This window comes from Sphaeramia orbicularis, chromosome 9 (genome assembly GCF_902148855.1).
Source record: "Sphaeramia orbicularis chromosome 9, fSphaOr1.1, whole genome shotgun sequence".
In the NCBI taxonomy this organism is placed as follows: Eukaryota; Metazoa; Chordata; class Actinopteri; order Kurtiformes; family Apogonidae; genus Sphaeramia; species Sphaeramia orbicularis.
This window is the reverse complement of record NC_043965.1, coordinates 19,095,803-19,119,032: the sequence shown is the minus strand read 5'-3', so window position 1 is coordinate 19,119,032 and position 23,230 is coordinate 19,095,803. Positions and strand designations below refer to the sequence as shown.

Genomic DNA, 23,230 nt, shown 5'->3' with positions numbered 1-23,230 from the left:
AAAAAATCATTAAAATTCAAGTGCTGCTCAGTGTTCAGCATCCTCAATAAAAATCAGAGCATCATTTGTTTCCTTCAAAACAGTGTTTCTGCAATGCACAGGGTGTGAGACTATTGAAGAGTCCAGTTATTTTAACAGAAACTCATGAAAGACATTAAAAATTCAGTTTACAAGAAACTGGCTCTGTCCCACTAAAGCTCTCCACAATCAAAAATAACGAGAGAGCCCCTTGCAATGTTTAATTCAGAGATTTGCTAAGCTTTGATATATTTTTCACCTGATGATGGCGCCAAATACAAGACTAAGAAATGAACAAGAGAGGCTGCACAAAACAGACAAATGCATTTATTATTGTTTCAATTTATTTACATCAGAATTATAAAATGTGGAATGTGGCCAGAAGCAGAGCAAAGAATTTCTTTAGCTCATGTTTTACAACAGGACATAAAAATTTCTTCTCTTCACACACACAGACTACTGTGAATTCAGCATCCTCACCTGTGTGTTTGGCTTCAAACTACAGTGCAGGTGTGCGCTGTGTCTGGATAATGTGCTTCGTGAGTTTTGTGCTCAATTCAGGCAGTGTTTTGCTCTAAGATTTATGAACCACTGTAAATTACAAAAACAACAGAGGAATGTAAATCACCAGCAGTGATGTGTATGAGTAAACTGAATTTTCCTTTCAGATGGATTCACAAAAACAACACAGAAAAGTCTCTGTACCGCTGCTTCACTCGTCTCCACGTGAAGCAGCATCGACGAGTCTATATGAAACACTCCAGGTGTGGTGTGCCCAAGCTGTGATCGAACACTGGCGTGTTTTTGGAAACACTTGTGAATTTAAAGTGCAATGCCTAAAAAAATCTTCCAAACAAAGAACCGAATAGTTACAATTACAACACAAGAAAAATGTGACTGAACAAGAAAACTTGTAAGAAAAACTTGTATACAGTATGTAGAACCTAAACACATCTGGTATCAGCTGGATAAGTGTAAAGTGGTAGAAATAATATCAACCATGAAGGTCCTGCGGATGAATCTGATTTTAGGTTTAACCAGTTTAAGGGTTTGAAAGCTTAAACCACCAGATCATTCCAGAGAGGTAACCAAATGTTCTTAAAAATATAGTTGTTTCCTTAAAATCTGTCTCCTCCTGGTGTTTGTTTCCAGTCTGCTCCATTTTTTTAATTTCTTCACTTTATTGAACTCTATCTATTGTTAGTCTGTGCTGCTGCTCTGTGTTTTTTCAGTGAGATACTGAACAGAAAATGTCAATTTGTCTGCTAGTTTTTTGTAACTTTTCATAAATAATTCACGAGCTCTCACCTTCTTGTATGAATTTACACAAGAGTGTCAGTAACTTATGTCTGTACTGATTATGTCATATCAATGCCCACCACAACAAACAACACTCACACATGCTCAGAGGGATTCGTCACTCTCACATGTCCACACTTATTAGTCCACGTTGCTGTGAAAAACACGACTGCGTCTCCTCCATTTCAGCAGTGCCATTAACCTCACTTCAGACAACATGAGAAGATGTGAAGAAACGGGTGAAGAGGGGGATGTTGAAAGAAGAGAGCTGGAGTGATGTGTGGGTGGCTGAAGATAATCTCTCAGACACCACAAGGTGTCGTGACGGTTGCTAAGCAACAGCATCCTTCAGAGTCTTCTTCCAGGGGGTAACTAGGTTACCCCAACTTACTCTCACCATGTCTGCGTTTCACCGTGTTTCTTTTTCTTTATTTTTACAGCAAAACAGTGTCCTCTGTCCATGTTGTTGGTCACTATCTTACACCAGCTGGTTTAGCTTAGTTTTGGTTTCCTACCCAGACTGGCAGGGGTTGTTAGATTACACCAGTTCATCCAGCAGAGTCCCTATGCTGTGGTGCTGCTCGGGGGGGCCAGCTATGGGTTTGTTGCACATGGGACACACACAGCGCACCTCCAGCCATTTTACCAGACACCTGCACACAAAAACACAGACACCACATAAATAAAAAAGAAACACATACGAAGGCCTTTTTTCTTCTAATTTGTACCCTCCCATCCTGCTGCCGAAAAACATTTCTCTGTTTGCGATCACCCTAAAAGATATAGAAATGTTTAAACTGGTCAATAGTAAGTCATAAATATAAAATAGTGAAAGTGACATCACATACTCTATACACTGATTCAGTTCAGTAATTGTTACTGCCCTCTTCTCTAAGGTTTTAGAACAGAATATTAATGTTTACAACTCAATACTAAACCACACTTTAATGAAAACTGGTACAGTTTGAAAAGTGCTACATCTACACTCCATTAACATGTGAGAGAGGATGCACAAAGTTTAGGCCCAACTTTTTTGCCACATTTTTATTGAATCCATCTATGGGAGAAATTGGATCCTCTATAAATATGGAAACTGTGACATTGTGTCTTTTAGGTTTGCTCTTACCCATCATTACTCTATCATTATTATTACCTCGCTCTGCCCCAGCTCCTATTCTTACAATGACTTTTTAACAGAAGATGCTTGAGATCAAGGACGCCTAGTCAGCTTTTTCTCTAACCTCAGTCAATATTTTTGTACAATTGAAGAATGGATCTGTCCTTGTTAAGCGGCAGTTTGTGACAATCATTACTGAAATAGATGTCTCTTTCTCCAGCAAATAACCTTCATTTAACAGACTTTTTCCAGAACTGAGCTCAATGATTTTCATGTTCAAGATACCCGGAAGAAATGAAGTATATGAATGTTAAAGGACCAGTCTGCAGGATTTAGCAGTGTGCAGCTGTGATGTTTCACGTTTTCAGCTGAGTTAAGTCACTTAAATGTAAAAATGCAAAATCTTGTGTAGAGCCTATATTTACTGGATAGAGGAACCATGATGTCACCAATTTGGAAGACAGTGGTTTGCAATTTGGCCATGTTGGCTTTTTGGAACCAGGAGTGACCATATTTGGGCAAAAGAGGTGGTGCTGCAGGAGCCCAAGGGTTCAGGTGTGAGCTAATGTTAAACGCTCGTTTACTCAAGCAGTATACTTCATCAAGCACAGTGTAACAAAGTCATTTTACAGTCTTGCTTGTGTTGGTAACCACAATTACAGCTGTCCTATATGTTAGGAAAAAGTATTTTAGTGAGTTAAAGAAATGATATTTTACTTTTTTAAACAGAATTATACATTTTAAAACGTTTCCCTGTGCTCTATATAAACTGGAAATCCTATGCTTGGGTCTGAAATCTTCATTAATTCAACTCCACAGGCCCATCTTTAAACCTATTTCTGAGTAATGACACCAGAAAGGTCATTTTGAGCACCCTTTAAATGCACATGAGCCATTTCATGCCCCACCCCCTCCAGGTTGTTGACTATGTTGCTCTGTCCCATTCAACCAACAACTGAATATTTCAGGTAACTGGCTCGAAGTTTGGACATATTTTCAGTATGGACTACAACCACTGATGCTGACAAACAATTATGGCACATTTGGAGAAATGTTCGTCGGAAGTCTTGACCTTGTATGTCCAAATGTTGTGACGTAACAAGTTACAGACGTAACAAATTAAACGGGAATTAAAACAGGTTGTAGGAATCCACTCGATTTTTGCCAAAATGAATATAAAGATAGCTTTGCAGCACCTGGAGGGTTCAAATTCAAACTTTTTAACTATTAAGCTCCCCAAATACACAAATAAATGTACCAAAGACTAATAAAAGTGTTTTTTGCAAAATATGACCCCTTTAAGTCACTTAAATGTAAAAATGTAAAAATGTAAAATCTTGTGTGGAGCCCATATTTATTGGATAGAGGAGCCATGATGTCACCTATTTGGAAGACACCTGTTTGCAATTTGGCCATGTTGGCTTTTTGGAATCAGGAGTGACCATATTTGGGTAAAAGGGGTGGAGCTGTAGGAGCTCAAGGGTTCAGGTGTGAGCTAATGCTAAACGCTAGTTTACTCAAGCAGTAAACTTCATCAAACACAATGTAACAAAGTCATTTTACAGTCTTATTAGTGTTGGTAACCACAATTACAGCTGTCCTATGTGTCAAGAAAAAGGCATTTTAGAGAGTTAAAAGAAACTCCGAAAGTCAGTAGAGGAGTGAGCTGTCATAAAGGCCTGTCAATCAAAGCCTGACATGACATTACGGTACCAACATCAAACCTTTTACTTGACCTGAGATCTGATTAATGGAGCGATCATTTCAAGATCATTTTCAGCTTTTGGATGGTACAAATAAAACTAATGAGACTGGAATGACTCCTGTAAAAAAGATTTAAAGAGTTCAATATAAGTCTATAGGCTGACTGTTGACAGTATTTTCAACTTTGAGATGCTTCCACTTTGGCTTGATTATAGAACTGAACTCCTTGGTCCTGGTAGAGCCAGTCCTTGGTTTGTCCCTTCTGAGGTACTGTAGAAACTTGGTATGCTCTGTGGAAGAGGACCCACTCCTTCTACAGTCTTAAAGGGCTCATTCCAAGCCAAAGAAATCACTATGATTGTTATTTTCAGTCAGTTACACACTGAGGAATACATGATAATAAATCGTATGCTCCATTTCTGCAACTATATCTCCCTAAACTTACACCCTGGTGATTTATACCAAGCATAATTACTCCTGCAAGATGTGAACACTGCTGGGAAAAACTGTAACACTGATACCTCCTCCATGAACAACAGTAAATAAATGAATAAATAAGTAAATAAAGGTGTAAGCTGTTGAATAGAAAAAATCTTTCATTACTTTGCGGTCAAGAATAGCCATTTGTATAACCTCTGATTGCAAATTTTCATTTTAACAAGCCCAGTCAGGTGCGAAGCGGTAACAAGAGCAAACAAAGACCTCAGTGTGTTCTCCTGTACTCACTTCCTGTGAAAGGCATGTTGGCATGGCAACACTCCCAGCTCGTCTTTCACTTTGAAGTCCTCCAGACACACGGCACACGTCTGCTGTGTGAGTGACAGACATGACAAAGAGACAGAATGAGACGGTGGTCATTCGATGAAATTATTACCTGCATACGTTTTGTTTGTGTGCAGCAGGATTACACCACAACTACTGCAGCCATTTTCATGAAACTAAATGGAAACAGTAGGGCACAGGTCAAGGATGAAATCATTAAAAAAAAAAAAAAAAAAAAAAAAAAAGGTACAATACAGTGCAAAAGTCTTTACTTTTGTTGTTTTTGCAGGATTGAAATGATCATACATATTTATTTTTCATTTTATTTTATTATGATACAAGATGAAAATACTGGGAATATGGGCCCAGCCTTAAAAGACACAAAAAGGTGAACCAAATTAGTCGGTCACTCTTTAGTGTGACCCCTGACCCTGTGACGAGAAGCAACACAAACAGTTAGAAACATCTGACATGTGTTGAATGAAACCTGGTATAAAACATCAGAAAATGAATGCAATAAACGTCATGTTATCTGAACAAAAGAGTTAAGGGAGGTTACATTAAATACTACCTCTTTGGTTTATAGAAGCTGCTTTTTTTTTCCTGAAACTTGTTTTTACTGCTGTACATACTTCACATATGTCCAGATTGTATCTTGAAATGCATATGTGTGGTCATTAGAAATTTACTAAACCAACAAACCTAATGTTGGCGGATGACTTTTGCACAGCGCTATACATAAGGGTTTGTTTTTTGTTTTTTTAAATCAGAGACAAAAGGGTCTGATTAAATTATATTTGCCTTTCCCTAACGTAAACAATATGATAATAATGGAAATAATATGATATGTAAATTAATTTTTCCAAGTAAAGTAGAAGAAAAGTGTTCTCTGGAAGAGTTTATAAACATCAACAAGGTAAAAGCCATGCAATGAACATAATATACAAGATACACAAGATGAAGAAAAATATGTAAGGGATGTAAAAAGACAAAAGGAAGTACAATAATATTCTCCTGAGACCCAGCAATGCATTTTTGTCCTCTTTACTGAAGAAGAGTTTCACAGCTTTACTTAAAAAACAAACATACAAAAAAACACTGTCCACTACAAAGGACATTCCTTAAAAAAAAAAAAAAAAAAAAAATGTGTCTGGAAAATTGTTGCATCATGCTGTTTCTGATCAAGACTATTATTTAATGTAAAAAAGCCAAAACTTTTACCTTCCTAGATCTCAGGAGGATATATAATAAAATGAAAAATGGACAAAAAGAGGAAAAATATAAAAAAGACTAAAATGATATGAATGATACATCAATAATTAAATGATGTAAAAGACAAAAATGGGCCAAACTACATAAAAACTACATGGATCTGGAATTTCTTTTGCCTACTTATATTTGAAGTAAAGTCTATCTATATGTGTAATACGGCTATGAAATGGACAGTTTATTTTTGATATGTATAATATTTTTAGTGTTTTGTGCAGGATTGTTTAGAATTTATTTTGACATGTGTAAGGTTTGTTAAGGTACTTTGAGGAACTGACATGGGACTTTGTGATCGGTAGAAAAAGATGGGGTAAGGGGACAGGAGTGTATAAGTTGTACTTCATCCCGCTCCTTTTCGAATGTTTTTTTAAACTTTTTTTTTCCCCTTTTTTTTCCAAAATAAAAAAATGAAATAAAATTAAATTAAATAAATTAAGCATAGAAGAGGTAAAAGGACAAAACAAGACATTCCAAGAGCAAAACACAAAAGAAACCATAACAAAATGAAACTGATACAGAAGGTGTAAGAGGATAAAAATGTAAAAAAAAAAATAAAAAAAAAAGCATCATCTTAGAAAAGATGCAAAAGATATTTGAAATACTACATAAAAGATGAATAATACAGTACAAGCAATGCACAAAAGAGACTTTCAGATAGTGTTTTGACAGTGGAAAAGTCAGTCGTATTTCTGTTTATTTCATGTGTCTTAGTTGCTGAGTTAACATTACATGTCTATGTTAGAGAATGATTGTTGATTAGATTAGATTACATTAGATTACATTACATTAGATTTTATTGATCCCACAATGGGGAAATTCATTGGTCAAGGTAGCAACACAAAGTGCAAGAAAAAATGTGCATGCATGAAGATAGTTTAAAAGACAAACAATATAAAACATAGTAATAACAGTACTACAGTAGCAAGTAATAAACCTCTATACAATGTATAAATATATATTTACAGAAGAATGGAATTATTTATGTTATTTTGCTGACATCTCAACATTGTAACAAAGTCAGTTTAATTTAACATTCATTTGACTGTGGAAGACTCAGTAAAAATGTAGACATTTGGAAATTCGTGACATATTTGTGTACAATTGTATCCCTGGCAGACATAATATTTTTGGTTGAAAGGTTAGCTGTGGGGACTCGACTGAGTGTCCTTCTAATGTTTGATGATGTACAGTATGATAACTCATGGCAATAAAATTCTTACCCCATGAAGATTCAACTTCTTTGGATCTCCTTTTAAAACCACCTGTAGATAAAATGAAAGAAGTAAATATTTTCAGAACAGATTTCTCTTAAATGAACCATGAATTGTCTGGTATTTATATCAGACTTACCTCTCTGTATCCAAACCGCTCACTCTGGGCTTGGTGTCGTAATTTACTGTAGATAACAAGATAAACACATTAATAAATAGAATTTTCCAAAATTTGCTGTAAAGTGTGTGTATAATGTAAAAAAAATTATCCTGTACTCATAACTCCCATCATATTCACCCGTATGGACCTAAAAGATGACAGGTACAAGTGGATCATATAATACATTCCATTAGCCATTAAAGCGTTTACTTTCCCCACTACCCGTTTATTCAAAGACGAAGATGTGTTATATTTAACCTAAAATGGCACTTGACTAAGGCAGTTTTATCTTTTAACATCCCATTTGATGCAAATTCATAGACTTTGCAATATTACAGACCAAATGGGTGATAGCTCTATGTTGGAAAATGTCTGATCCACTTACAATAGGAGCTTGGTTTAATGCCATGGCACAATATATGACTACTATATATTCTTAAAAATAAAGTAGAAGTATATGAAGGTATCTGGAAACACTATGTACAATTTATTAATTAAACAGATATTGGACAAATGGTACATTGTGTGATGTATGATATTATCATTTATCTTCTTTGGTGTTTGAATGTGAACAATATTGGAAAGTTTTTGCTTTTTTTTGTATTTCTCCCTGCCTTGTAAAATAAAATATTAAAATTAAGGTACCATATATGTTTCTATTTGAATATCTGTGTATAGACTATGTATTTTATTTCAAGACAATACTGTACAAAGGAATACTGAATGTTTAATATGTAAATACGTGTTTTTTTTAACTATGCAATATTTTAGAATATATTTAGATATTCATCCTTATTTATCTTTTATTCAAGTTTTTCTATTTTTACTTTTAATATGTATATTTATCCTTTTTATAAAGACTGTCATTGTTCCTGTTGTGCACTGAGCCACTGCATTGTAAATTCCTTTTGATGCAAATCTTAATGACAAATAAAGTTTGTCTAAGTCTAAGTCTAAATCAAAGCTCAATAAAGATATTGTTAAAAAATAAAAAAAATATCCTGTTCTTTTAACTCCCATCATATTCACCCATGTAGACCTAAAGGATGAAAGGTACAAGTGGATCATATAATACTTAACATTAGCCATTAAAGCCTTTACTTTCCGCACTACCCATTTATTAAAACATGAAGATGTGTTATATTTACCCTAAAACTGCACTTGATCTTCATGTCTCAGACAGAGATTCAGGTTTGTGTGGTTAAATTATGGGACTCAGTAACTAAGGCTGTATAATTGCAGGGTATGCTTTGATAATTAACTGTCTCTTCAATCACAATGGCCACACAGTCGTGGACAAATACAGGCATCTCCTGCAAGCATACAAACATTATGCACACAAAGAAAGACAAGGAAAGTAATCACATACAGAACAACACACTCGTGCGTACATACACACAATAACGGCTAATGAGTACGTTGACTCTTTGAATCCCTGCACCACCCCCAAAACCAACAATGGAGAGGAGATCTTTATCGCTTTGGCGAGCCATGTCTGTTCAGGGGGTTATTTTTGGCCTCCTGTTTTTACACAACTAAACATAGACTCTAATGTCTGTCACTGTCTGTGAGGTTTGAGCCTGAAAAATAAGGCAGGGCGACTTTCTGAGAGATAATGAAAGGTGCATCTTTATTTATTACCAGAGCACTCTTGAAGCTAAAAGAACATAAATGAGTTAGTCGGAGCTTAAAGAGGGGAAATGACAGTTATTCGCTGTTTTTGTCACCCGGTTTATTGTTTACACTGATTGCTGGTTCAATCCTCCGTGAAGAACAATGTGAGGATACGCGTTTTACACGAGTTGAGGTTTCCCATGCTTAGAGAATGATGTGAAGTGGGTGAAAGGGAGGCAAGATGGAGATTTCAGAGCTCCGAACTGCCTATTGTAACCTGTGCACCAGAATAGCAAGTCCTAGAACTACTACTGATTAGTTCCTGTTGTATAAGGTAACAATGCAAATCAACAGGTGTAAATAAAACAAACACTGAAGAAAACAATCGCTGCACATCTTTTTCCAGAATAAAAGCAAAGCTAAATTTTACTTCTACATCTCAGATATCATATTTCTCAGTCTTACTGTTGTGCTTTCTATATCTGGCATCCAGTTGGCCTCGAGGCAACATTGTTTTTATGTCTGACTCGGTTAGAAACACATAGGTTGTGCATCTCCCATGACTCTAACGATTGTGCAAACAGTCCAAGAAACAAAAAGTGCCTCAAACTTCAGACTCCCTTTGAGCTTGTTTGGGGTCGCTTTAGTTTTTAGCTCTATGTGAATCTCAGCAAATGTCGAAACTAAACCTTATGTATCCTGACACTGACCTCGGCTTGCTTGTACAGATTATGTGAGATATAACCACTAGAATATCTGTAGACTTTTTTCACCATGTTTTTTTTATACACTGTTACCCATAAAGTGAGAATATTTTGTTTTCAGACATGTTCCTCTTTTTATTCCTATTTATACACATCAGTTAGTGAAATGACTGCATATTTGATGATAAAGAGAAATGATTATACAATGATTATCAAGAATAAATCACATTGTCACATCATCATGAGAAGAGGTAAAAATATATAAATATATTTTATCCAACTTTATGAGCTTTTACAGGCACATATTGTTAAATCTCTCAATTCTACATGTTGTATTTCTGTTTCAGCCTCAATTGCTACTTTAATTCTTCAGTCACTTGAAAAATTACATGCACATGTTTTGACATTTACAGTTTCCACCCACGCAGTCAGTGGATCTTTTTGTGTGTTTCTTTGTCATTATGTTCACACTTCTCCACAACAAATAGACCTAAAATGATCAAACTTGGCCATTAGTGACTCTGGACACCTATGAATGTTAGGGGCAAGAGGTCAAACCTAAAAGGTCACAGGAAAATAAATAAGGGTCCGATCAAGCAGTAACACGTGGACACATTTTGTGTTCAACAGTCTCTGTCATGTAAGCAGAGTAACTTATATGCATGTGTTATACATATTTGAGTAGGTATGTATAAACACTTTAACATTATACATAACAAAATTTGGGGAGATAAAATTTTTAGGCGAAAAATGTCAAATTACTGCTCGGTAACGCGTGGACTTGAAACGGATATCAATTTTTTATGCTTTACGCAAACATTCAAAACATGCGGTTCTTGACAGAAATTGCTATCAAGTAGGACAAAACCTTTTAGATATTAAGTTCAACTATGCTGAAAATACATTTTGGAGTAAAATATTGAAAAGTCTCTGTTTTATTGACATGAGAATGTGGTAACATGTGGACAGGCTGACATAGTAACACGTGGATGACTCTTTACCATTGTACGCATCACCAAAAATGTTTACTTTTTTTTTTTTAAACAACAAGCCAGATATAATCACAATGCTTTATTTAATGTATTTAATAATAACTCTTGGGCAGGGCCTTTTAAATTTAACTCACAAATGTTCAAACTCATAAATATCAATAATATGCACAAAATAAAGAAAATGTAATACTTGAAATTTAACAATAATCTATATAATTTTTAGCACCTAATTTGAGCTATATTTTTGTCTGAGCTATGGTTATGGTGTAAAAACTACAATCGATAAAGTTGGTTGTAACTTTTTTTTCTACAAGTGGTATTTTAAAAAGGATAACAGTTTTATAAAACAGAGATCTTTATCTTAAAAAGGAGCCCCCTTGATAAACGATGTGTGCAAATTTACTTTTTCGTGTTGATGTTTACTTTCGTTTGATCGGATTCATAAATATTAGTTTAAACCCCTGTACAGTCTAATGTACAGGTATACTATGACCCTGTAGTGATTCAGACTCACATGCTTTATGGTGCGTTCATGTTTACATAGATATAAATACGTATTGTGTGTCATAGTTTAGAAAATAGAATCCTACTTAGGAAAAAAAAATCATATAACAGGAAACTGACATAGATATGTTTAACAGGTACCTGGTATGTGTCAGCTTCTCTTTTAAGTGGAGTCTAGTTCCTTCTACAGCTGAGTATCGTCTCTGATTTCCAAAACTGATTCAACTCTGATTCATAAGGTCTGGAATAATTCTAGATGCATTTGGCGGTACTGCTGGTACAATACACATTTTTCTCAGAGAATGAATTCTTTAAAGTGTACAGGAAACCCTTAAAAATGTATGTATTATTAAAAATAGCAAAAATCCCCATAGCATTTATAGTAATGTACTTTTTATCTAACATGACCTAAATGTGGTTTAGTGCAGGCATGACTGAGGGAGTAAGGCTAAAACTTTATTCAATAAGGAGAAAAGGAGTGGATTAAAAAATCAGTTGTGGGGTTTAATGAATCGATGCTGAGTTATTCATTGATTTTTCACTATTTCCTTCATCATCTCCTTCATTTTCAGATGTTTGTGCATCTAAAAATCCATCTCACACCTGGTTCGTCTGCTGTCAAAACAAGGCAGCCGGCCAACCAAAGGTCTGATAAATTTACTAGCTGACTATTAAGGCAATAAAAGATTATTTTGGCGGAGCTCTGTTACTTATTCATTTCTGTCTATGATTTAACAGATGTCTTCTCTGATAAGCTGCCGGCTCTACATCCACACATTACAAAATGACCTCCGGCTTGTCCTCTTCGCTGCTATATGGTTTAATTACATTTTCCAATTCTCTGCAGACAAGATCATATCCGTGTGGTCAATTCCAGTTGCACGGTGCCAGTAGAGATTTGAGATGTATCTTTAAATTATTCCAGTTTATCATCCCCTCGCAGAACATCTGTAGGTCATACCAGAGCTGTTAGATTGCGTGTTATATTTGCTGTGGGGTAATGAACAAGTGCATTAAGCTTTGGAAACCGCCTGTTGCTTTCCTCTCCTCTGGGATACAGGCCTTCGGGGGATTTCACAGGTCTGGTCTCAAGGATCACTGACAGCAAATTAAATGAGTCAGTAGCTTTATTTGGGGAAAGCCGCTCCAGTGTCTGCTCACTGCCTCTGCTCTAAGTCACTATACTGTCTGGTAAATTACTCTCTGCTTGGTCCTGTGGGTTCCAAAATATCTCTCTGAATAGCTGCTCGGCTATTCCTCAAACTAAATACAAACCCAGCTCTGTTACGACAGATTGGGGTATAATTAAAGTTATTATGTATCTGGTGTGTGCTTTTGCGCCCTTCTGGTTTTGCACTCCTGTGTACTGCAGGTGGTGCAGAGTACACCCCCAGTTAGTGCCAAAATTAGAACAGCATGTCTGAATCTGAAGCAGGACTGAAAGGATGGTGTGTCTGCAGCAAAGACATGCCATCGCTAGTTCTTTTAGAGGAAAAATTAATTCAAGGATTCCCAGATGTCTCAAAGAGGGAACTTTGCTTACTATAACAGAGATTTGGAGTCAGCCATCTCGCCGTAATGTTAGTAGAACATAGCAGAGTCTCTCACGTACACAGGGGTTTAGAAAGATCCTGCCTGAGAGGGATAAAGGGAAATCTGCCCCCAACAGAGAGTGGCATTCATCACTCAGTATTCATCTGATGAATCACCCAGTCTATAAATGAATTCACAATCACACTCCTACCCAAGACTACCTTCAGCATTTTAATGGGTCCAAAGGAAGTGACTCATTGCTTATGATTCATGGCAAGTGTTTTAAGAGAAACGGGAAGGATCTGCGCTTTTCTGACAAAGTTGATGGTAAATTTAGCAGAGAACCCAAACAAAACAGTCATGATAACAGAAATGTGTGTATCCTTAGTACTACAACTTAGATCTGATTAAGCAACACACTGAATAATGGAGATGTTTTCAAGGTGTTGTCTGGTGATACTTTTTTTTTAATCTTTATTTTCCCTAATTTACATTTTAAAATAAAGATAAAGCACTGCAAAAATTGTCTCAGATAGAAAAAAATATCTAAGTATTGATTCTCTCTTTAACCTATTTCACAAATGAACTGAATTTACTGTCATCCTTTCATGTGTTTCCTCATTTTCTTAAAAAATGAGCCAAATGTTTTGTAATTTTAAAGCACTTTCATTGGAACTGAGTTACTCTAATTATAGAAAATGAACCCACTCAGGAGGCGTACAAGCCAAGAGCACTGACTACCACAGTTATTGACACGCTTTTGTATTCTGACACTTCTATTTGTGCTTTATGTTTTGCAGACATCACACTAGCCCTGTATCTGTAGTCTTCACAAATACCTGCTTTAAATTGTTTGACATTTTAATAACACGTGTGACTCAGACTGCAAATGAAAAAAAAAAAAAAAAATCATATATCCACAACCCATGACGAGGTGAGGTAATTTTTGCCAGAAATAGCTGCTCGGTCATCCAAAGAAAGCTTATGATGACAAACAGCTCCCACTGCAGGTGTTGCTTCCTCCTGAGATTTCACAGACGTTCATATGTGATCATTCTGCGTGCTCCCTGTGTGTCCTATCTAGACCGAGTTTGTCCTGAGCAGACTATTCACTAGTTTTCCACAGTCAAGCCTTTTTCCCCTGCACTGCTGTCCTCACACATTGTGATGGGCCGCTTCCTGTTGCCTCATATCCCGTCCTTCAGACACAAACGTCCCTTCAGCTCATCAGGGAGTTCACAGTCAACAGCAGGAGGTCACACTGTTCCTCTTTTTCCCTCCCTTCCCTCCCTTTCTGAGTTTCTCGCCTGCACACCCACAAACTCTCCTTACTGCGCAGTTATTTTTAATCACATATTTACATTTACCTGATGAAATAACAACAGAAGATGAGGCTCAGGATGAAGACGAAGATGCCTGTGCCGAAGATGACCATGTAGATGTTAAGAGGCAGGTCTTGGAAGGTGATGGGCGGCATGGTGCATGACTTGTTGGAGTAAACCAGTCCCAGACCACAGAAGCACCCTGCATCGAAACAGAGTGAGAACATATAACAACACACATCTGCAGTTTTCAAACCATGAGCAGAGATGTATGATAAAATAAAGGCCTGACATTCCTGCACCCTATATCTAACCCACAAACACAACTGAATGCAACTGTACACTTTTCTATTCATGTGCAGCTGAGGGTTAGACCTGCAGCACAGTCTCTAATGGAAGCCAAAAACTGAAGCTTTACAGGCATGCACTGACACAAAGCCTAAATAGAAAAAGAGAAGATAAAAAAAAAAAAGCAACTGCACTCTTCTTTAGTGGCAAATGCATCTATTTCAATGTGATACTTAAACATTTAAACACTCTAATACTGTATCTAAGCAACCTGCTCATGTCTCTTGAAAAGATGGACCCTTAATTCTCTTCTTTTGGCTGGTAAGCATTAGTTAATGCCATTAAAGTGGATGGAGGACGAAGTAAATATCACAGAAGACCGTTATACTAGGACTGATGTTATTTAAAGTGAAGCTATTTAAGATCTGAGCTATTTCCGAGGCAACTTCCAAGTGAATTAGTGTCTTCTTTAACATTTTCTACGTGATTTATCATCACTTCTTATAATATATCCCTTGCATTTTGCATTTTTTGAAGAAAATCAGGTATTTAACTATATATAATCTATAGACCAGGTAGATGTTCATAAAAGCTCAGAAATTAGGTAATTATACCCAAGCAGGGAAAACTACATTTCAGCAAAATATATAATTAATTGAACATAAAAACAAGCATCTAAATCCACTGTCATTTGTCAGACTACATGGAATCAATGTTGCAGAAGATGACAATGTTTCCATGTTCCCTATGGAGTCTGTAAGCATCCAAATGGGTCATATCTGATGAGGCTCAAAGCTGATAAACTGCATTTTACCTGAATTATTTTCATCTATTGGTAGGATTAGTGGTTCAGAAATTATTAAACATTTTAGGTCAGTAGATGTTTTTGGCCAGTAATGTTTAGCTAGTTAACGGGAGCACCAGGATTTTTAACAGATGATATGTTTTCACCCCCATGAAACAGTAACAAAAATTCAAAGTTAGACCCTTTTTATTTGCAAAAAGCACGACATACAGTGCTTATGCAATAACCTAATGTTTCCATGTTCTGAGCAGAGTACTTTTCAGGGAACTTGGAGTCTATTTCTGTCCAAACAGATGGTATTTCGATTAAAGGTGCCCTCCTTTGTCTCGTGCTACTTGCTACAGTGCTTAACTACTGTGTGTGTTTGTTTTACCATGAAATAGATTATCATTGTAGCGCCGCTGTCTGCACTCAAGGTCGGAGGTAGGAAAGGTGGGGGAGGGTGAACACTGACGAACAAATGTGGCAGCGAAATATTAGTGTGCAGCACATAGCTCTCTATTAAGTGCGAGTATACAATAATTAAGATGCTGTTTCTGGTCATATAGTAAATAATTAAGCATTCAGAGGTGCAAATATTAGATTCAAGACATAGATGCGAAGAAATAATGTCATTTGAATGGAAAGGAACAGCTTGCGTGTGTTTTGTGTGTTTGTGAGTAATGAGAGGTCAGTATCTGCATGTAAGAGGGGGCTTTGTGAGAGTGGGGTCACACTCAACCAGTGGGTGATGGTGAATCAGGGCTAACACCGGACTCAGAGTCATCACACTTGACTGATTTGAGCCTCTAAAGATCGCAGGAACAAGAACAAGGCCCAGAGAGTCTGCAGGCTTTCACTTTGATCAAACTCTACAAGAGCTGATTTCACTGATTGGCAGACCTTCAAAAAAGTGGTAAACACTGAAATCAGCCTGTCTATAGTAGTAATCAAAAAACGAAGTTGCAGGCTGTGAGCCACCCAAGCCATTCAGCTACTCTGAATCAAAACAAGAAGTTCATTATTTGAGATTACAAAGTGCAAACAATGCTCAGGTGGTTATTATCATCTCTTCACAGCAAGAGGGGTCTGAGTTTACACTTCACCAGCCTATCATTATTTCTGTTGACATGTTTTTAGCGACATACAGATGGATGCATAGATGGGCAGATGGGTGCATGAAGGGGTGGATGAACAGAAGGACTGATGGTTGGATTAATGAGAGTGGATTGGCACGCAGCGACAGCTGGACAGACAGATGAATGAATGGATGATGGATGGACAGATGACTGTTGGTATAAATTGACCAAGACAGAAAAATATACAGGGGGCTGAATGGAGATAAATGGGCAGAAATATGAAGAAATGGACTGACTTATAAATGGGCAAATGGTAAGATGGAGACAAGGACAGACAGACTGTGATGTGTACACTAGACACAGATGCAAAGTGCACTCAACATAACATAAGGCTATCTTGTAAATGCAGAAGTAAAGTGAAGAACCTGGGAAAGCAAATTGCCTCCCTTTTCTTTTTTACTTTGAGTACTTGTTACACTAGGTCTTACAGTGTACATACACACTGTTTGCACACAGCAGGGACATAATGCACTGCGGGTAAGAATAACCACAAAAGCATCCTGGATTCCTTACTGAAAAATGTGACTAGATGTAGTAGGACAACCTGATATTTCTGGCATACTGCATTTGATAAATATATGAGGACAAAGGTTGCATCTAATCTAATCTAAAATGTCATGGGGTAAAAAAAGAGAGACTAAATAAAGATGCAGCGGTGCCGAGAAACTGACTGTACTTACAGTTGGCTGATATCACATGGGTCTGAGGTTATGGAACTATGACATCCTGATGATGGACTACATAAAGCACATCTTGCATACTTTTCCCTCACATTCTCATGTTGTTTACTACAAGTTATAAGCAATGACAACCAAGTGAAAAACTGGATTCCTTTCCATGCATGCTACAGAAATAAATAAAGGGATACACACTACCAGTCCCTCCCATCTACTCAAATTTGTCAATATGAATCCTGAGTCCAGGCTACTAGCTATGAAATACACCTGCAAATCTACTACTGGATGTGTGACTGTTCATGATTACATGTTGAATACAAATAAAACACTATCTGCCTAAATTCATAATAAGATTTGAACCCACAATGATACTTAACCTCAGACAGATTCATTTGTTCATTCACTCATTTTCCTGTTGATCCAGTTTACACCAGTGTTTACATTGTGAATTGTATGCCAACATTGGGTGGCCCTTTTTCTGGTATTCCATCTCCATACATCAATCTGCATTACTATATTCTAATATGCACTCATAGAACACACTGAAAAGATTTCATTGTGTTGCAAGTACCACCTGCTTTCACTGATCTTGGAAAATTTTGTTTTACTCAATGAGTAGCATGCAAAAAAAATTATGACTTTGTCATTTACATCTTTAGGGCAATTCACATTCTTAATTTCAGCATGTTTTTCTAATAATTGCTTTAGATTTAGGTCATTTAAATATTCATATTTTTCATTTGTATTAATTATTTTATTGAATCTGTGATCACCCCCGATTATCCATGTTCTCAGTGTAATAACTTTCTAATTCTATTTGTTAGGTTTTTGTTGTTTCCAAAATCAAATGTTTATTATCATCATTACTTTCCGGCTTTCTCGATTATATTGCAAATACTCTCAATATACTCAGAGATTAAATAAAGGTAATATATTAGGGCATCTGTAAGTGCTAAGAAAAACAAACGAGGCAAAACTAAAGCAAATTGAGCACAGGTTCTGTTTCGACGTTAAGTTCACCCTTCACACCGACAGTTGCATCTACATTCACCTAATGTTTAAAGTTCTAAACAAATCAGCAGATTGCAAAGTGGTGGCATGAGATGGAAAAAGCATTGGTTGTTTTCATGACCAGTCAGGAATTATGGGATGTCATTCGTTCATCTCCTTGGTTAAAGGATGGTCCAGTGGGTCGTATGCTAAAGAAGACACTAAAGAGAGGACTGAAGAAGAAGAAGCACTCCTTTCCTTTCCAGTTATCGAGAGTGTATGGGTCATTTTACTCAGTTGGAGACCTTCTTACATAAAAGAGGTGATTCAAACACAACCATCCTTAATCTTGTGACATACTAAATAGAATGGTACTAGCATAGGTACTAGTAGGGCCCAGGAGTCTGGTAATGGAGGTCTGGATGTAGTGAAAAGGAATCCATTGAATGGCGTTGATCTCAGGACCAGAAGGGCAGCAGGGAAGACGAATCAGGTCAGGAACAAACAGAAGGTAAACAGAACAGACAGGGAGGTAACAACAAGGAAACTGGACCATGTGGGGAGGAGGCAGAACACAAGGCAGAGCTGAAGATTTGCAACAAAGCCCGCACAAGGCATAGCTTTTAAGACGAGTTGGGTTTATAACCTAAGGGTCTGATGGAAAATATACTGAAAAGAGAGTTTGACACAGAATATGTAAGTCGTGAGTGGGTTTTACTGCAGGTTGTGACACACAGCATGTGTTTATGGTCAGCTGGGGTACAGACTAAGATGCTCTCTGGTAGAAATCAACACTTTGAGGAAAAGACTGAGGGAGAAACACACCTACTTTTAATTATTATGAAAGATATCAACAAGATACGAGCAAATATCAAAATGCTGATCTTCACAAAGTGGTGTATGTTGGTGGGGTTTTTTTTGTTTTGTTTTGTTTTTTTTGGAGTGTTCTGTTTCCTTCATAACAATGCAAATATCCTCAAATAATCACATCTTTTTCACTAATTTGTGCAACTAATCTAAATCTACACCACAGACCTAATGACTAAACCCTAAAATAACTGACTTTACCTGCTGCGAGGGCTCGACATGGAGTAAATGAGAATAGAAGAGCACTGTGCATTATCTTCGTAATATATGTTTGTATTACTGAGGGTACAGAGAGAGAAATCATCACTGTTAAAAGAGCATCATTAACATTTACATTCTGGAGGAGGTGACATTTTCTTTTAAGGGTCAAAGGGAATCTTTTTACTACCTGGTCAAAATGGACAAACTATGTAAAACTTGTAATTGCTGTGAAGTGAATATATTGGTTATGTGAAAACATTTACATGTTATATATTTCTGTTTAAGTTAGTGTAAGCATACACACCTAAATGTGTTTTATCTTGTTGAAGAGGAAGCGGAGTAAGACCTCTCCTCCCACCCACTTGTTATTATTGTTGTTTACGCTACAAAAAAATCTTGGATTAGCAACGATTACAAACTCATTCATATTTGAGGTGTGTACATTGAATTGTACCCGAAGGGGAAGTTTTGCATGATTTGCTTTTCCAAATAAACAAAGAATGGGGAAAAAACCCAGCATCATTAAGCAAATATTGAACGAAATGGTCGCCGAATGCACTAGTGAACACTTGCATTCCTCTGATCTCATGTGTTTTTAAATGCGATAATAATGTGGTGTCTCTTTGCACATTTAGGCACCAACGCACCCATTGTGTTTATTGGTTTACTGTTTTTGAACCCTGCAGCCTCTCTCTGGTAAACCCGTGTTTGACGTCACAACGCTATGATCTGTGGGTAATTTCTTCAGGGCAAAGTCTGCATCTCATGTATGTGATGACCTAAAAATTCAACAGGAATTGGCCTCAAAATCCATGAGTATGGATGCTGGGACTGGGCCACAGATACACAGAAGAAGGGATGAATTGACAGAGGGAAGGGTGAACAGATACACAGTGTTTTAGTAGACGGACTTAACAGCGGTGGAAGGACACATGACCAGACTGATGAAGACCTTTCCTTGTTTCATCTCCCTGGGATGGGTATTGTTCCCTTGGGTCACAGGTTTTCATTGATCTTGGTATTTCTAGTAACTCCTGCAGCAAAATTAATATGTTGACATTTCTACTTGACATTTTTCCCCCACCTCACACTGGAAGCTGCAGTATGAGAAGATCAATATCCCCTGCCTCTGAGTTCCAGTCTTTCTGAATGAGCCCTGATGCTCCATTAATCTGAACTCATCGATGGCTCCTCATTCAAGTTCCACCACTAAATGACTCCGCTGATAGAGAGGCAATCGCTGACAGAGACATCAACCTCCAGCAACACAGTTGACTTTTTTTTATTTAATTAAACACAAACGGATCGAACAACACGTGCAGATGCAAACAAGGAGACGAGCGGCCGTGGGCAGATTTAATTTTCTCCATCACCTTTCGGCCTTTTGAGCCAATTTGCCCCACAGATAAAGGAGACAAAGACAAACACACAAAGAGTTGGGTAGCATCTCTCTGCTCTTGCATTCATGTCGCTGCACAGCTGATGGCACAAATCACCTGTGAAGCTGCTGCAGACTCACACTCCAAATCTGGGTCATTTGTATTCATGTCTTTGTGTGCGTTTACCATGTCACGACTGTCTGCACGGATGGCTGCTCGTGTCCTCATCCACCACCTTTGTATGCATGGAAAGCAGACAGCTATATGTGATATTTTGCTATGGGTGGAGCCCTGCATGACCACTGACCTATATATTGGCACACTCAAGAGGCGCCCCGTTGCCATGGCGCCAAGAGTAGCAGATGCAAAAAAAAAAAAAAAAAAAAGAGGATGAAGGCAAGTGAAAGTTCTCATTTGAGGACAAAGAATCTGAGTCGGTCATATTGAGTTTCTGCTGTCAACCACATTCTCGCGTTGTTGTTGGAAAAGACAGGAAAGCCCCTGAGTGGTTTGATGAAGCTGTAAAATACCTCGAATATGGCAGCTTCCCTGATATCTCCTACGAGGTGCCTGCTGGGGGTTTTGTCCTATATACGGCGTATTCACACAAAGCAGCTGCTGCTTGTGCTGCTCGCACTAAAGACAGAACTTCCCATCAAATATTCACGAGTTCACATGGGAGAAACACTCAAGCCTGCCTGAATGGCTGCTGCTAGTTTTCAAGAAGAAGAAGAAAGTAGGTTGGGATCAAAAAACGCTCCCCATCACATACATGAAAGTGTTACATGTGTCATGCATAAACACTGGAAAAGAAATAAGGCATGGCATGATCATAGATGCTGACATGGGGAGCAGATGCTGAACAGAGGCTGGCTGATACTGCCTTCATTTTTTAAGCAGAATGTCATTCTTTGATTCTGCATGTGTGTATGTGTGTGTGTACTATTTCCTCTATGAATAGCAGGGGAATTGAGCAGCACAAAGGGAGTAATTGTTCTTGTCTGAGCACCACCAACAGTCCAACCAAGGAGAGAGAAAGAGAGAGAGACTGCTGTGGTCGCCGCACTAAAACAGGCAAAGTCAGAGGAAAACAGCAGTAATCCATCATCTTCACCAGGTCTGAGTGTAACAATGAACGACTGACAAACACTTCACAGCAATGAAGGGGTTTGTTTAGTTGAAACACAGCTGATGCACCCAAACAAGCAGTTTTACCAAGACGAAGAAGTTGTCAAGACTTTGACTTTTGGAAGATAATAGGTCAAGGATGGGAGTGGGAGTGAGAAACTGCCCAGAAGGTCAGAGTAAACAAGATGATACAGAGAGAGAAAATGTTTTAAAGTGTGCACAATAAGGGGTGTTTTGTTGCTCTCACTTGGAAATAAAGTCTGTTATTCTCTATGAAATACACTGATGAGTAAACACTCAAGCAAACACAAGAGTATTTATGCAAAACCCAAAAGTGCTCCAAGGAAACTCATCAGATCGTCATTGTTTTATACATAAATGAAATAACCTCAAAGCTGACAAGTGTCTAAAGGAGTGTTTTTGTTCATAATTTGGAGAAAACAAGTGTGACATAAACTAAAAATCTTCTAAAATGGGTCCAAGGTCTACTTTCTGTAAAATAACGGGCTATGTTTCAGGCCTAACAGAGCTCTCACAATATAAAATGACTGCTCACCGTTACACCACTGAAACGGGTGCATCAATGCACCAGAGGGAGTCCTTGCCGCCGGGATCCGATGCGTGTTTACCAACAAGCCGCAGCAGCAGCAGCAGCCGCCTGCGCGCGGATGGATGACCGCAGAAGAGCGCACGAGACGAGCCGTATGCGTGCGTAAGGTGACCGAAACAAAAGCATCTAAAACCCCCAAAATAACACACGGTTACACTGGAGAGTATAAAACCCGACAGTTGGAGTTTGTGTCACGTTATCTGCGCCCTGTTTCATCCTCGTTGTTTTCTAAAAAGAAGAAATAAAAGTATGGATTTCCCCTCTTCTCCTCGCCGTGGCTATTTTGACTCTATTATTATTAATAGACGGCATAACACTGACCCAGCAGCATCTGCGTGACAGGGGAAAGTAGAACACTGGCTGCACTTTTATATTCCCGCCCCCAGCAGGCGTTATTGACGTGCGTGTAAACCAATCAACGGGCCGCCTAGGTCCGCGTGCGCTGTGACGGTCTGTCTGAGTGGGCTGCGCGTGTCTGTGTGCAACGGATCATCATCTAACGTTTACTAAAGCGTGGGTCCATGTTCGACAGCCTCATCAATTTATTAACAAACCCAGGAGACTGAATTTGATCAAAACTGAGGACATGAGTCTTACGTGACCAGATCCCAGAGTGGGGTTCTGTGAAAATGGTCCTAACCCTTAAAGCAGGGGTTTTAGTTCAGGGGCCACATGCAGCTTAATAAGATCTAAAGTGGGCCAGACCAGTAAAATAATATAAATAATAGGATAAGAACTGATAAATAATGTCAACGCCAAAGTTTTTCCTATGTTTTTGAGTGAAAAGTCAAATTCTGTCATGAAAATGTTTACATCTACGAACTGTACTTGAACATACCCAGATAGCAAAATCATTATGGCTTAAATCTGGCCCAAAACTGGCATGCCATTTTGGCAAAGTTCTGGGTGGATGTATGGGCCCTAAATGACCCAAAATAGGCAAGCCAAAATCAAATTA

At 37.8% G+C, this 23,230-nt stretch overlaps 1 protein-coding gene across 2 annotated transcripts; it reads right to left on the bottom strand.

Moving 5' to 3' along the window:
• Window positions 1–323: 323 nt before the first annotated feature.
• Window positions 324–22,602, bottom strand: rnf122 (ring finger protein 122). Of its 2 annotated transcripts, none has more exons than XM_030144018.1 (6): window positions 22,219–22,602; window positions 14,255–14,411; window positions 7,520–7,565; window positions 7,390–7,431; window positions 4,865–4,944; window positions 324–1,970 (listed from the first exon to the last, which is right to left on the bottom strand). In XM_030144018.1, exons 1-6 carry the CDS (start codon window positions 22,241–22,243, stop codon window positions 1,856–1,858), a joined length of 465 nt encoding a protein of 154 aa, XP_029999878.1. In that variant the 5' UTR covers window positions 22,244–22,602; the 3' UTR covers window positions 324–1,855. The 2 variants fall into 2 exon arrangements, with proteins under 2 accessions (XP_029999878.1, XP_029999877.1); XM_030144017.1 differs by having other exon boundaries at window positions 4,865–4,947; window positions 22,219–22,601.
• Between the last annotated feature and the right edge of the window lie 628 nt (window positions 22,603–23,230).